The sequence below is a fragment of the Pteropus medius genome, unplaced genomic scaffold, assembly GCF_902729225.1.
Source record: "Pteropus medius unplaced genomic scaffold, Ma_sr-lr_union100, whole genome shotgun sequence".
NCBI lineage: Eukaryota > Metazoa > Chordata > Mammalia > Chiroptera > Pteropodidae > Pteropus > Pteropus medius.
The window spans coordinates 21,513,120-21,525,995 of record NW_024352787.1 but is presented as its reverse complement, the minus strand read 5'-3'; the positions used below and the strand labels follow the sequence as shown (position 1 = coordinate 21,525,995).

General features: G+C 35.6%; 1 protein-coding gene and 1 pseudogene across 2 annotated transcripts in view; one reads left to right on the top strand and one right to left on the bottom strand.

Moving 5' to 3' along the window:
- Positions 1 to 12,876, bottom strand: part of TPST1 (tyrosylprotein sulfotransferase 1) — a 106,479-nt gene that overhangs the window by 80,855 nt on the left and 12,748 nt on the right. For both annotated transcript variants that reach the window (XM_039848983.1, XM_039848984.1), the window contains exon 2: positions 7,821 to 8,766. In XM_039848983.1, coding sequence (XP_039704917.1) covers positions 7,821 to 8,665 — 845 coding nt within the window. In that variant the 5' untranslated portion in view covers positions 8,666 to 8,766. The remainder of the gene's footprint in view (positions 1 to 7,820; positions 8,767 to 12,876) is intronic.
- On the top strand, positions 4,114 to 4,232 carry LOC120591991 (uncharacterized; annotated as a pseudogene).

Genomic DNA, 12,876 nt, shown 5'->3' with positions numbered 1-12,876 from the left:
TGTCTAAAGCCATTGTTATTTTGGATCTTTATTTTTTGCAAAGACATCTAATCTAAATTAATAAATGATCTAATATCCAACTTCTACTTTTTGCCATCAATTGCCATATTCTTAACTTTTTAAAAAATTTTAATTAGTTTCAAGTATATAGTACATTGATTAGATATCTATATAGTAAATGATCCCCGCAATTGCTCCCTCCCTCCCCTGACCCTCCACCTAGCCTATATTAACGCTAATTGCATTCCCTATGCCATGCTCCCCATCCCTGGGACCATCCATCAGCTACTAATTAGTACTTCTTTAAGCTTTCACCACATTCTCCCAGCCCCACAAACTCCCTTCCCCTCTGTCCATCACCAAATTATCCTCTATATTTGAGTCTGTTTTTGATTAGTTCATTCTTTTTATTCCTTAAATTCCACATATAAGTGAAATCATATAGTGTTTATCTTTCTCTGTCCAACTTAATACCTTCTAGGTTCAAAGCAGTATCTTTTTCCATTTCCTTCCTTTTCATACGTAGGGGTCTTGTTTTCTTATCCTTTCAGTCACTCTATCTTTTGGTTAGAGCACTTAATTCTTTTCCATTTAAGGTATTTATTGACAGGAATGTAGTTGTTGCCATTCTTTATTTCCAGTTATTGATAAATGTTTTTTCTTCTTAAAGAAGTCCTTCCAACATTTCCCGTAATTCTGGCTTGGTGGTGATAAATTCCTTTAGTTTATTTTTGTCTGGGAAGCTCTTTATCTGTCCTTCAACCCTAACTGATAGCTTTGCTGTATAAATTATTCTTGGTTGTATATCCTGGGTCTTCATCCTGTTGAATATTTTTTGCTCAAGCCCTTCTGTCCTGCAAAATTTCTTTTGAGAAGTCAGCTGTCAGTCTTATGGGTGTTCCCTTATAGGTAACTATCTGTTTTTCTCTTGCTGCTTTTAATATTTTTTTTTGTATTTAACTTTTGACATTTTAATTATGATGTGTCCTGGTGTGGGCCTCTTTGGATCCCTGATTTTTTGGAATTCTGTGGGCATCCTGGGGTTTTATGTACATTTCCTTCACCAGGTTAGGAAAGTTTTCCATCATTATTTATTCAAATAGCTGTTCAATATCTTGATTTTCTTCACTTACACCGATCAGACAAATATTTGGAGCCTTAATAGTGTCCCATATCTCCTTAAATTATTTTTATAGTCTTGGCATCTTTTTTCTTCCCATTCTGTTTGAGTGTCCTGATTGGCTTTCCTGCCCTGTAGATAGAGTATGTGAGCCTCTTCTTTATTCACTTTGTTTATTCCTTTGTTTATTCCATTTAATATACTTCTCATCTCAGATAATGTGTTCATTTCTGACTGGTTCCCTTTTATAATTCACATTTCCATTTTTATCTCTTTATTGGCATTCTCTACATTTCCCAAAAGTTCATTAAGCATCTTTATAACTAGCGTTTTGAACTCTGCATCTGTTAGAATTCTTGACTCCATTATATCTGGATCTCTGTTCTGTTCTGTTCTATGGTTTCTGCTTCTTTGTCTTCCTATTTTGGCTGCCTTTCTGTGTCTGTTTCTATGTACTAAGCAAAGCTCCTAAGTCTCCTGGTCTTATTAGTGTGGATTTGTGAAGTAGGTGTCCAGTGTCACAGTCCTGAGAGGGGTTCAGCTGCAGGCCAAATTTAGCCCAAGCCTCTGCCCCTCCAGGGCCACCTGTTGATTCAGCAAGCAATCCACAGATGCTATGCTTATAGTTGCCTCAAAAGGCCACATCAGAAACTGAGGCCAGCTGCCTCCACCAGTGTGAGCAAGGAGCACCTAACTCGCTGAGGATACACCTGATGTGGCTTGGATGGAGACCGAGTTGGGGTAGACAGGGTTTCAGGGAATTCTCTGGGCGTAGCGACCTCTGTTATCCAGTTTGATGATGTCACGGCTATAGGGGCACTCTGTCTGCACACTGTGAGGGGGAGGGCTCAACAGGGAACAATGGATACCGCCAACACTTCTGTACAGAGCCAGTCTCTCCTTGGCCCTCACACCAACAATGTCTCCCTGTAAGTCCCTGGTGCTCCCTGCACACAGCTGAATCGGCACCGGTGCTCAGAGCAAGCAAGTCCACCACCGCGAAATCCACTCACGGTCGTGGCTCCTTTAAGAGGCATCTGCCACTGCCACTGCCACAGCCTCCATCTCACTCAGCCGCTCGAAACTGGGCAGCCCCAGATCCTTGCCCCATCCTACCATCTGCCATTGCAGGATGCTTTCTTAGATTTCTCTGTAGTTGTATGGCTTGTTCATCTAGATTCCAGGTGATTTTTCCTTGCTGCTGCTCCTTGTTTCCATCACAACTTGGATTTAGTCGCCAGAGAGATGAATAGAGCCTCTGTCATCTATGCCATTTTTTTTCTCTCTCAATTGCCATATTCTTCAAGAACAGTACAAATTGTGCTTTATTAACTTACATTCTTGTTCTGCTTCTCATTCTTCACTGGCATATTTTGAAATATAATTTTTCCTCTATTTTCCTTTTGCAACCTGTTTTGCTGTCTATTACTTATTTATTCAATTACCCTTCTCCAGCTAAGAGATGTCAACTAATCTCTTCGATTTGACCTACAAAAGTAGCACAGTGATTTCCACAACTCCAAAAGCATTCTTCTTAGGTAGAATTTGATTAACATCTAGATTTATAAAGATTGGTTTATTGCCTTCACAAAGGATAAGTAATCTAAAGTAAGCAGGCTTGTTCTTTGATAATTTTATGGAAAAAAAAGTAATATTTATAAAATTCTTCTGGGATATTTTAATCCGAGCTAATAGAGCACAGGTAATCCTAATTTGCATACTATTAACTTTACATACTGTAGAAGTGATCATAATTTGCACAAACATAGCCTGTCTTTGTCTAAACTTGCTCATAATATTCTTGTTATTCTTAAATATCAGAAAATTTTCAAGTGGATATTTTGTTCTTTCTGTTAAGCCTGTAAGATATTATAAAAAATGTAATTTCCAAAATAAACTTCATTTTGAAAACTAAAAAAAATTAATATTCTAAATTTAATAAATTAACTATTCTTTGTACCTCCTCAAAAGTATCTCAATTTCTAAAAATTTTTTTGCATTATTTTCACCTATTTAATCTTTCTTTACTACAGAGTTGATTTCTAGTTTTTTTTTCTGTTTACTAGAAGCTTTAGAGTCAGTTATGTTCTTATTCTCTTGCACTTAGTACTATTATATTTTTCATTCTAACCTATTTCTGCTTAATAGTTGTATATACTTTTTCTGCTCTAAGACTAGATAACTTCTCCGAATTTTATTGTAATTCTTGTACTTGTTCTGTTTAAGTGTTAATATTACACTGTTCCTCTGGCTTTGCTCTGTTGACCTAGTAAACTTGTTGACTGATCCTAGGTTACTTTTTTATTTCACTCATCCTTGAGTATACTTAGATGGGATTTTTTGTTATTGTTATTGATGATTTTTATTTGTTTCAGGTAATTTTATAGTGTCTTAATGAGTTTAACATCAGAAACAACTCTGTACACTCTAGTAACTTCCTGAATATTCCCAGATAGAGATGACCGAAATTCCACAAAAATTCCAAAGTTCGTGAGAAAAGATCAATGTAAATAACTTAAAACTTTACTTCTATCTCCTACTCAAAATATTTGAGGAGCAGGCCTTAGCAGTACTTATGATTCACTGATCAAGAAGATCCTCTTCCATATTCAGTCACTTGGAGGATTCTGTTGGAACACATCTATTTACATAAGTATTTTCCTTAAAATGTACTCCCCCCATTTCTATTCAAACATTTCTTGAAAGATAAAAGCAAAAACAGATTTTTAAATGCCTCAATTTTTTCCTACTCTCTATTAGTTTGGAAGAATTAGATCAGTGAGTTCTATATTATTTTTTTGGAGCCATTAGTCAAGACTATGGCTTGGTTTAATATGAAGTTGAACAGAATGGCTGAATAATTTATAAAAACAGAACATGGTATTCAAAACATCAAAGTTATAAGGCCAGTCATTGGGAAAACTAGCACTACTATTAGACTTGAAACGACTACCTAAAAACATCAAGGATAAATAGTATATCTAAAATTCTAAGTCTACGGCCATGCTACCGTGAACGAGCCCGATCCCGTCTGATCTCGGAAGCTAAGCAGGGTTGGGCCTGGTTAGTATTTGGATGGGAGACCACCTAGGAAGACCAGGTACTGTAGGCATAAAAAATAAAATAAATAAAATAAAATAAAATAAAATAAATAAGGGATTGTGAGCCAACAAGGTCCTTGCAATCTGTGAGGTCAACCAAAGGTTGCCTTGCCTAAAACAATTAATTAATTAATTAATTAATTAAAATTCTATAGTTGTACCTACCTGTAGAACTAAAGCTAAATTATCAGTCAGCCAAAGCAAACTGTTTTCATCCCTTTTCCCACTCATTAAATATTTTGTTTTCATTTTCAGTTTTAAAAAGCTTGGTTTATATACACTAATCTCTAAAGGAAAACTCCCTAGACCACACCAGAATGAAAGTATGTTTACTTCTATGAAATTCTTTCACAGAAGAATCACCTGTATGCTCACAGGTCTTTACTCTACACCTATTATTTTTCTGTAACTAGAACTGACCACAAAGGCAAGAGATGCCAACCTGACTGAAAACAACTGGAAATTCCTAAGCAAAGCAAAGGAAAGCTTAACTCTCATAGTTAACAAGGCAGGAACTGTGAAGGCCTTCCTTGCCTTCCTTATCGCTATCTGAAACAACTGCATATATTCCTGAACCACCTGGTAACATTTTCAAACCTTCAAGGCTGCCTAAATATTATCAGTATTTTAGTACTAAATAATACTAAAATAGTATTAAATTACTTACTTTAAAAAATTTTCCTAGAATGAAAATGTTTATAGGAAAGCAAAAGCACACAAGATGATCAACTCTGGGCTATGAATTCCTCATGGTCATGACTCTGAACTAACATGGAATATTTATAACTTGGTACTTACTTATGGAATAATTTTATATGTTTCTGCCTTTTCCCCCAATTAGCTCTTCTTGAGAACAAGGACTCAGTCTTAAAAGAGGCAACACAGTCTAGATTAGACCTGCCTCAGTCAAAATAGCTCTGCTCTTATCAATTTTATACTGGAATTCTGGATAAAACTTTGTTTCAAAAAGGAGTTCAGATGCTATTGTTTTATTTTGTTTTTAAGTTAAAAAAAATACTCATACCCCAGTAAAATTAAAAAGACTGACAATACCAAGTGTTGACAAAGATTACGAAGCAACTAGAACACATTCATGTAAAGTATCACCATACATGAATGGTACAGCCATACATGAATGATACAGCCATACGTGAATGATACAGACAATCTGGAAAACAAAAAGTACCTGTTAAATATATAAATAGATACAGATATACATAACATCTTATGATACTTATGAAATTAATACTTATGTACACCAAAAGCAATGTACAAAATTATTCTTAACAACTTTACCCATAATATCTCCAAACTGGAAACATCAAATGTCCATCAATGAATAAATTATATTGTTTTAAAAAATACAGTAGTGAAAAAGAATGAGCTACTACTATTTACAATATTATAGGTGAATTTCATGTTAAATGAAAACAGCCAGACACAAAATAATAAATAGAAATAATTGCATTTATGTGAAAAAAAACAAGCAAGACTGATTGTTTGTGAACTTTATATCTAACCTCTATCGCAGCAGTGATAGAGGTTAGATTATGCTTACTTCTGGGTTGAGGAAAATATTGACTATGAAGGAACATAAAAGAGTGCTGGTAATTTTCTATATTTTGATATGGATGGTGATTACAAAAATGTATACAGATGTAAACATTCATCAAATTGTACATTGAATATACGCGCATTTACTACATATGTTATATCTTAATTTTTAAAAACTCATAGTGGCAAGAGTCTTGGAATAAGTATTAGAAGTTCGAGTCATGGTTCTTCCATGTGCGATTCTTGACAAAGCATAGAACATCACTGGGTGTCTATTCCATATACTAAATGCTAAAGTCTCTTTCTCTTCTAAAATCCATTAATTCGAAATTTCTATGTGTTTCCTCAGTCTTCACGTTTGCCTTAAACATAGTAAGTATATATGCAAAATGAACTCCTGGTTTCCACTAAAACTTAACTTGAACAAATCTCTTTAATCCCTATGTGGAAAGACCGGAAGGTCTAACGGGATTATTTTATATTAACAGAAGAAACTAGCTTCAGAATCTCTGGGTCAACATACAAGCACACAAAGTGAAATGCTTACCTAAGAATACAGGTGATTAGAAATTAGTTATGGTCTATTATCTGGAAAAAAAAAACTGTAATGACAGTAGCTAAGCTGTAATTCTTTGAATCAATAAAAATAACCTAGAGTCACTGGAACGAGGATACCTAATAATTTGTAATCAATAACCAAAAGCTAGGTACAAAAAGATAGCTGTTCTGTTCAAATTATCTACATGATGAATCAATATTTACTGTACAAGTTCTATACACTGGGAAAAAAAATCAAGAAGACATTCCTTAGAAGGAGCAAGCAGGATATACAAGGGAAATACATTACTTTTTCTTTTCTTTTTTCTTTCTTTTGTTTTAAATCAGGGGTATAAATTACTTTTTTTAAAATTTATTTATTTAAATTAGTTTCAAGTATACAGTACATTGGTTAGACATCTGTAACGTTCATAAAACGATCCCCCCAATTGCTCCCTCCCTCCCCTGGGCCTCCACTTAGACATCATATTAATGCTAACTGCATTCCCTCTTCCATGCTCCTGGAAAAAATTAAAAAAAATTATTATAACCAACTTCTCTTCATGAGGAGATGCTACCTGAATTTTAACAGTAGTCTCCATTTTTACATTCTCATTCTAGATATATCTAAGTCATCAAGTCAGGTTGTCAGATTGAGTCAGAGCACTCTAGTCATCATTTCATGAGAAAGGGGGCGGGAAATGGAAAGGTTTTAGAAGTATTTGAACTTACGGAACTTCTTGTATGGATGATGGATTGTTTCTAAATTTCTGAGATTCCCTAGCCCGTTGTAAAAATCAAAAGATGTATCCAGCAGATGACAAAAGCAGCACTATATGTAATAAAATGCTATGGAAAAAAAGGACAAACCCACTGAGACCAAGGCATGGATTCTAGTTTTGGCCTTGCATCTAAATTTGAGTAAATCATTTTGACCTTTCTGACTCAGTCTTCTTACCTCTAAAATGAAGAGACTGGGTTAGGTAATTTTATCTTTATTCTTCTCTATCACTAAAAATTCCTAAATGTTTGGAATTCATTGCTTCTCACCAACATGGTAGATGCTTTTCCTCATGTTAGCCTTAATCTACACAAAAGCCAACTATCCTTACTAACAAAAATATCTAGAAATTAGAAATCAGAGCCACTAAAAGTCAATGATAGGTATTAAAGCCCAAGGTCTGTGAAAAAGGTCTTTCACTGCTATAAATTGGGTTTGCCTCTATTAAATAAATTAAAATAACCACAATTCATAAATAAACAAATGAATTAAATAAATAAAAGAATTCATAATGAACTGGCTAGAGAATTTTTTAAAAACTCACTGAAGAAGCTATATATTTTCCAGAAAAGGTCTATAGTTTATATATGTGTATATATATGTGTGTATGTATATACATATACACACATATATACACATAAACATATACATATACATATATACACACACACACACATCATTATTAGCTAAATATAGGGTCAATATAAAAAACATAACATCTACTCACTTTGACAGAGATACGCCCCCAGCTTTCCCAATCAACTCTTCATGGTGTAATACTGAGTGGTTCCACGGAATATGGAGGAACTTTAAAAGTGTTCTCATCCACCGTTCAGGATGTAAGACAAGTTGCTCATAGTGAACTAACATGCATTTTTTATAGCCAACCTCCATACACTGGTTATACATGGTCTCTATGGCACGATTCCACTTGGTCAAACAGTCCCTATAGCTGTTCAGGTCAAACCCAGCTATAGTAACTTTTCGAGAAATCATTGAATGTACTGATGCTCGGCCATCTCGGACCATCAAGAGAAATTTGGCATTGGGAAATAACCTAGCAAGGTAAGTTAAGGATTTCAGGGCAAAAGGGTCTTTATTACATAAATAAGGGGCTAGTTCCCCATGCTTAACAATGATTTCTAGTAAGAAAGCTTGCATGGCAGAATCCAGCACTTCATCAGTGACACCAGCCTCATCCAAGCGTATTTTCTCTTTACTAGACCGTGACCACATCTGCTTCAGGGCCAGGATTCGGGGAATGACCCTGGTTTCCTCTCCACAGCGAATATCTGGATGTGCATCTAACATGGCCCTCATGAGTGTGGTCCCACTCCGAGGCACACCTCCAATAAAAATTAAAGGCATATCCTTGTGATAGGCAAAGGTTTTGTTGGCTTTGACGTCCAGGCCAGTTCGCACAGTGGTCTTTGTGCTCTCCAATTTGAAGGGCTGGCTACGTTCCTCAATTCGGTGATGGCATTCCATGGCATGTTGGCCCAAGTAAAATACAGTCACAGAACTAATCACCAGACATGCCAATAGTAAGTTCTGCTTCAGTTTTCCAACCATCTTGATGTGGTTACCTTTTTATTAAACAGATATTTTGCTCAAAATAATTTCCAGAAAATGTTCAGGCCATGGAGATTTTACTTCAGAAAGATGATCAACATCTAATAGGAAAAAGAAAAAGTTATTTTATCATCACATTAAGATTCTTTACAAATTAGTCATCAGTTACCACGAACATTTTAGCTAGAAAAAATATGAAGCACTCTTAGAAAACAAATATGCACAAATACAAACAAAAATAAATCATTTTCAATCAGAAACAGCTTTTAATATAACAATTCTGAAGTTACGCAAAAAATGGAAAATTAAATAAAACGATTTCTATTAGTGAGTCAAGCAAATATTTAGTGTGTCCAAGTACATTTGGAGTCTAACCCATGGCTCATCTCTGGTATTCAGATGTGCTTTATCCCCAAGAAGTCATTCTCTCCACATTCTACTATAAAAAGAAATTAGAGAATAAATATAAAACTTCTAAATCTTTAACACATATTCAGTTATTTCATCCCACAAATTATTTATTTAGGTACTACAGGCCTGGTACTTGGGATTTGCTGAGGATAAACTTTGAAAAGGACAGCAGTGATGCTCTCAGGAAACAAAGTCTCATGGACAGACAGATATGCAATGACAATAAAAGTATAATGAAAAGAAACAAATAGGTCTAGCTGAGGAAGCTATAAAAAGCCTTATGAAAAAAATAAGAGAAATGGGTAATCTAAGCAATAGGAACTTGTGTGCAAAAGCATAATGGCATAACAAAGCACAGCATAATTAGGTAACTAGAAGTAGTTCAGGAGAGTTGGTATACAGGATGCAAAGAAAATTGTACATGTGTGTCTGTGATCTTGCCTTAAGAAGGACAGATAAGATCTGAATACACAGAGCATTCTGAGCTGAAGATACACTATGACCACAGATGTAGACATGTAAAACATACATACTATATATATATATATGTAAAATATTCATACTTCGGAACTGCTAGTTTAGCCAGAACAAGGATACATCTCACGAAGCAGACAGCAATCAGATTACACCTAGACTCAAAAAATTTACCCTGAATCCTCAGGGGGCAAGTGTGATAGTTTGGTCAAACACCAGTCCATATATTGCTGTGGAGGTATTTTTTAGATATGATTAACAAATCAACAGACTTTGAATAAAACAGATTACCATCCATAATACAGGTGGGCCTCATCCAACTACTGAAATCCATAAAAGTAAGACAGTTTTCCTGAAGAACAGGAATTCTCCTAATGACTGCAGCACAGAAACCCTGCCTGAGTATCCAGCCTGCTGCCCTGCAGAATTCAGAATCAAGGCTAACATCAACTCTTACCTGCCAGACTGTTCTATGAATTTTAGAATTGCCAGCACCAGAATCACATGAACCAATTTCTTAAAAACTCTCTTTCTTATATTAAAAAAAAAATGGAAGATGAGACACACACACACACACACACACACACACACACTGACTAATACTAAGTACACCTAAGGAATTGACCAAAGGAATACATTCTGAGAGGCAGGATGTCTAGCTATGGGCTAGTGAGAAGGTAAGCAGTTCTCCCCAAAAACCAATTGTAAAGTGGGATGAAATTAATAAACAAACCCTTTCAGCCCTCTGGAACTCCACCAAAGGAATACAACCTGAGAAGCATTTATGTTTGAAAAATTGCTAAATGCTGAGTAAGAACAGTGAGAGTCTCTGGCATTCTAATTCACCATCTACCCACTCAGCAGAGAGAAAGGTTCTGCAGGGCAGGGCAAGGCAAGACAAACTATGAGGACTGGTGGCTTTTGACCAAAGGGAGTTCACTCAATTTGGAGTAATAAATATACTGGCTCAAGATGTTTAAGTATAACCACTGACCTCAACTACACAGATGCGGGGAAACCAGTAGAAAGCCATGCTTAAAACTAAAAAAAATTGTGTGTGTGTGTGTGTGTGTGTGTGTGTGTGTGTGTGTGTGTGTGTGTGTGTTTATCTGAGCAGCTACATCAACATACATTTATATGAAATGTCCACACAAGGCAAATTTGAGGAGACAGAAAGCAGAAGGTGGAAGCAAGAATTTAATGGCAAACAGGCATGAGGGGATTTTTTGCGGTAATGAAAATTTTCTAAACCTGGACTTCTGTGATAGTTACAAAACTGTAACATCTATTAAAAAAGCAGTGAATTGTACCCTTACGGTGGGTAAGTTTTATGATATATAAGTTACACCTCAGTACAGCTGTTAGTTTTTTAAAGAATACATTCCTAGAAAAACATTTTGATAGTCTACACCAACCAAGATCTGGATTCTGTTTTCTAACATAATCACTCCTTTAGTCACATATTTGAACACATATTATTGTGCCCGGCACTGTATTATATAAAGCTGCAACAAAGAACCACAAAGTGAGAATAGGTTAAGATTAAAAGATCAACTTAATAGACTACAAAAAAAAAGCATTAAGAACATTGGTAACAATATAGCATTGAAATATCTATGCAGAAAGCTGTATCCATGATATAGAAGACACACTTAAGATGTTATATCAATATTCATCTTAAAAAAGGGAAGAAAACAATGATGAGAAAAAGAGTAATATTGACAATGGAGACTCGAGATTCAACCTTAGAATGGCAATGTTTTGTTCGAAAAAACGACAACTATTTTACAAAAGAAGAAACATTCTTGAACTGGAAAAAAAGACACTACTCTACAGTCTAATATAACTTCTCAAGCAAAACAAATGACAGCAATCTCAATCTGGACACATCCTAGTAATTTCATATTTCAAATATCCTTTGATTTCAAATGTGAGGAAACTAGTTCTGCAGGCTTCCAAACAGAAAAAAAATAAAATAAGGACCAAAGGAACAAATAACAACCTGGCATTAGACGCCTCTATAACATTAAATGCTTATCCTCCGGTTTCCTCGTAGCTCCCTTCCTTATCTTTCAAATTTGTTATAGTGAACATGTGTTACTTTTTTAAGCGGGGGGGAAAAACCCATTATTTTAAAAATAATAGGAATAGCTTTTCTTTAAAAGTGACATCTAGGTAAAGATGAGAAGACTGAGTAGGAAATAGGTAAAGAGTAAAGAGAGGAGCATTCTACGCAAATGCAAAAGCAAAAGCCCTGCAACAGGAAGGCATTTTAAAACTTTTAAACCACTTCCTCTTTATCTCGAGAATACTCACCAGCAGCGCTTGCAGCTGCAGCATTTACCTCAAGATAACTCTCGGATTATAGCCCTAACCTTACTCCCAAAGCTTGTCACAAAATATTTCACTTTTATTATTTTCGCATTGCTCTAGTATATTGATAGTCTTTAGAAACAAATGGCATCATTCTATTTATAGCATTCTGTTTTTAGTAGTGGTATTTCCATTTACAAAATATAGTAATTCTCGATCGCTGAAAATGTCAACTTCTAGAAAACATAGCATTCCTATGCGTGATGTTAAATTAACACTGGCAGCAAGCTGTTTTTTTTTTTTTTTCTAAGTGGGAAAAGGGTTAAGGATCACAGCAAGGCGGTGAGCAAGAGGGAAAGTGGGTGAGCAATGAAACTAGAAAGATGGTCAGGGATAAGATCATAAGTCTTGTGGGCTGGGTTAGGGATATGAAATTTATGGACGATGCAATCGGATGTGGCTTATTTAAAGATTTTAACAAACAAACCCTATCCCTATTCTAAGGAGTCATTTAATTCTATATCTCACTCTGGCCAAAACCATCTTGAAAAAGAAGTGTTGGAGGACTTAATTCCCAATTTCAAAACTTATTACAAAGCTACAATAGTGAAGACAATGTAGTTCTGGGATAAAAACAAGCATACAGGTGAACGGAATAGGTAAGATGGCTGAGTAGGTAGACATTGTGTTTGCTTCCTCTCATGACCATATCGAAATTACAACTAAACTACAGAACAATCTTCATTGAAAATCACCTGAAGTCTAGGTGAACAGAAGTCCTACAACTAAGGACACACAGAAGGGGCCACTTTGAGACTGGTAGGAGGAACAGAGACATGATCCCACACTTGCATGTGGTGGTTGAAAATTGGGAGCGATATTTCGGCTGTGGAGGTCCCTCCCAGAGGAGCAAGGGGTCCCAATACAACGCTGGGGTTCCAGGGCAGGGAAAAGAAGTCTCCACAAAATATGGATGTGAAAATCGGCAGACTGTAACTGGGTGGGGCAGAGGG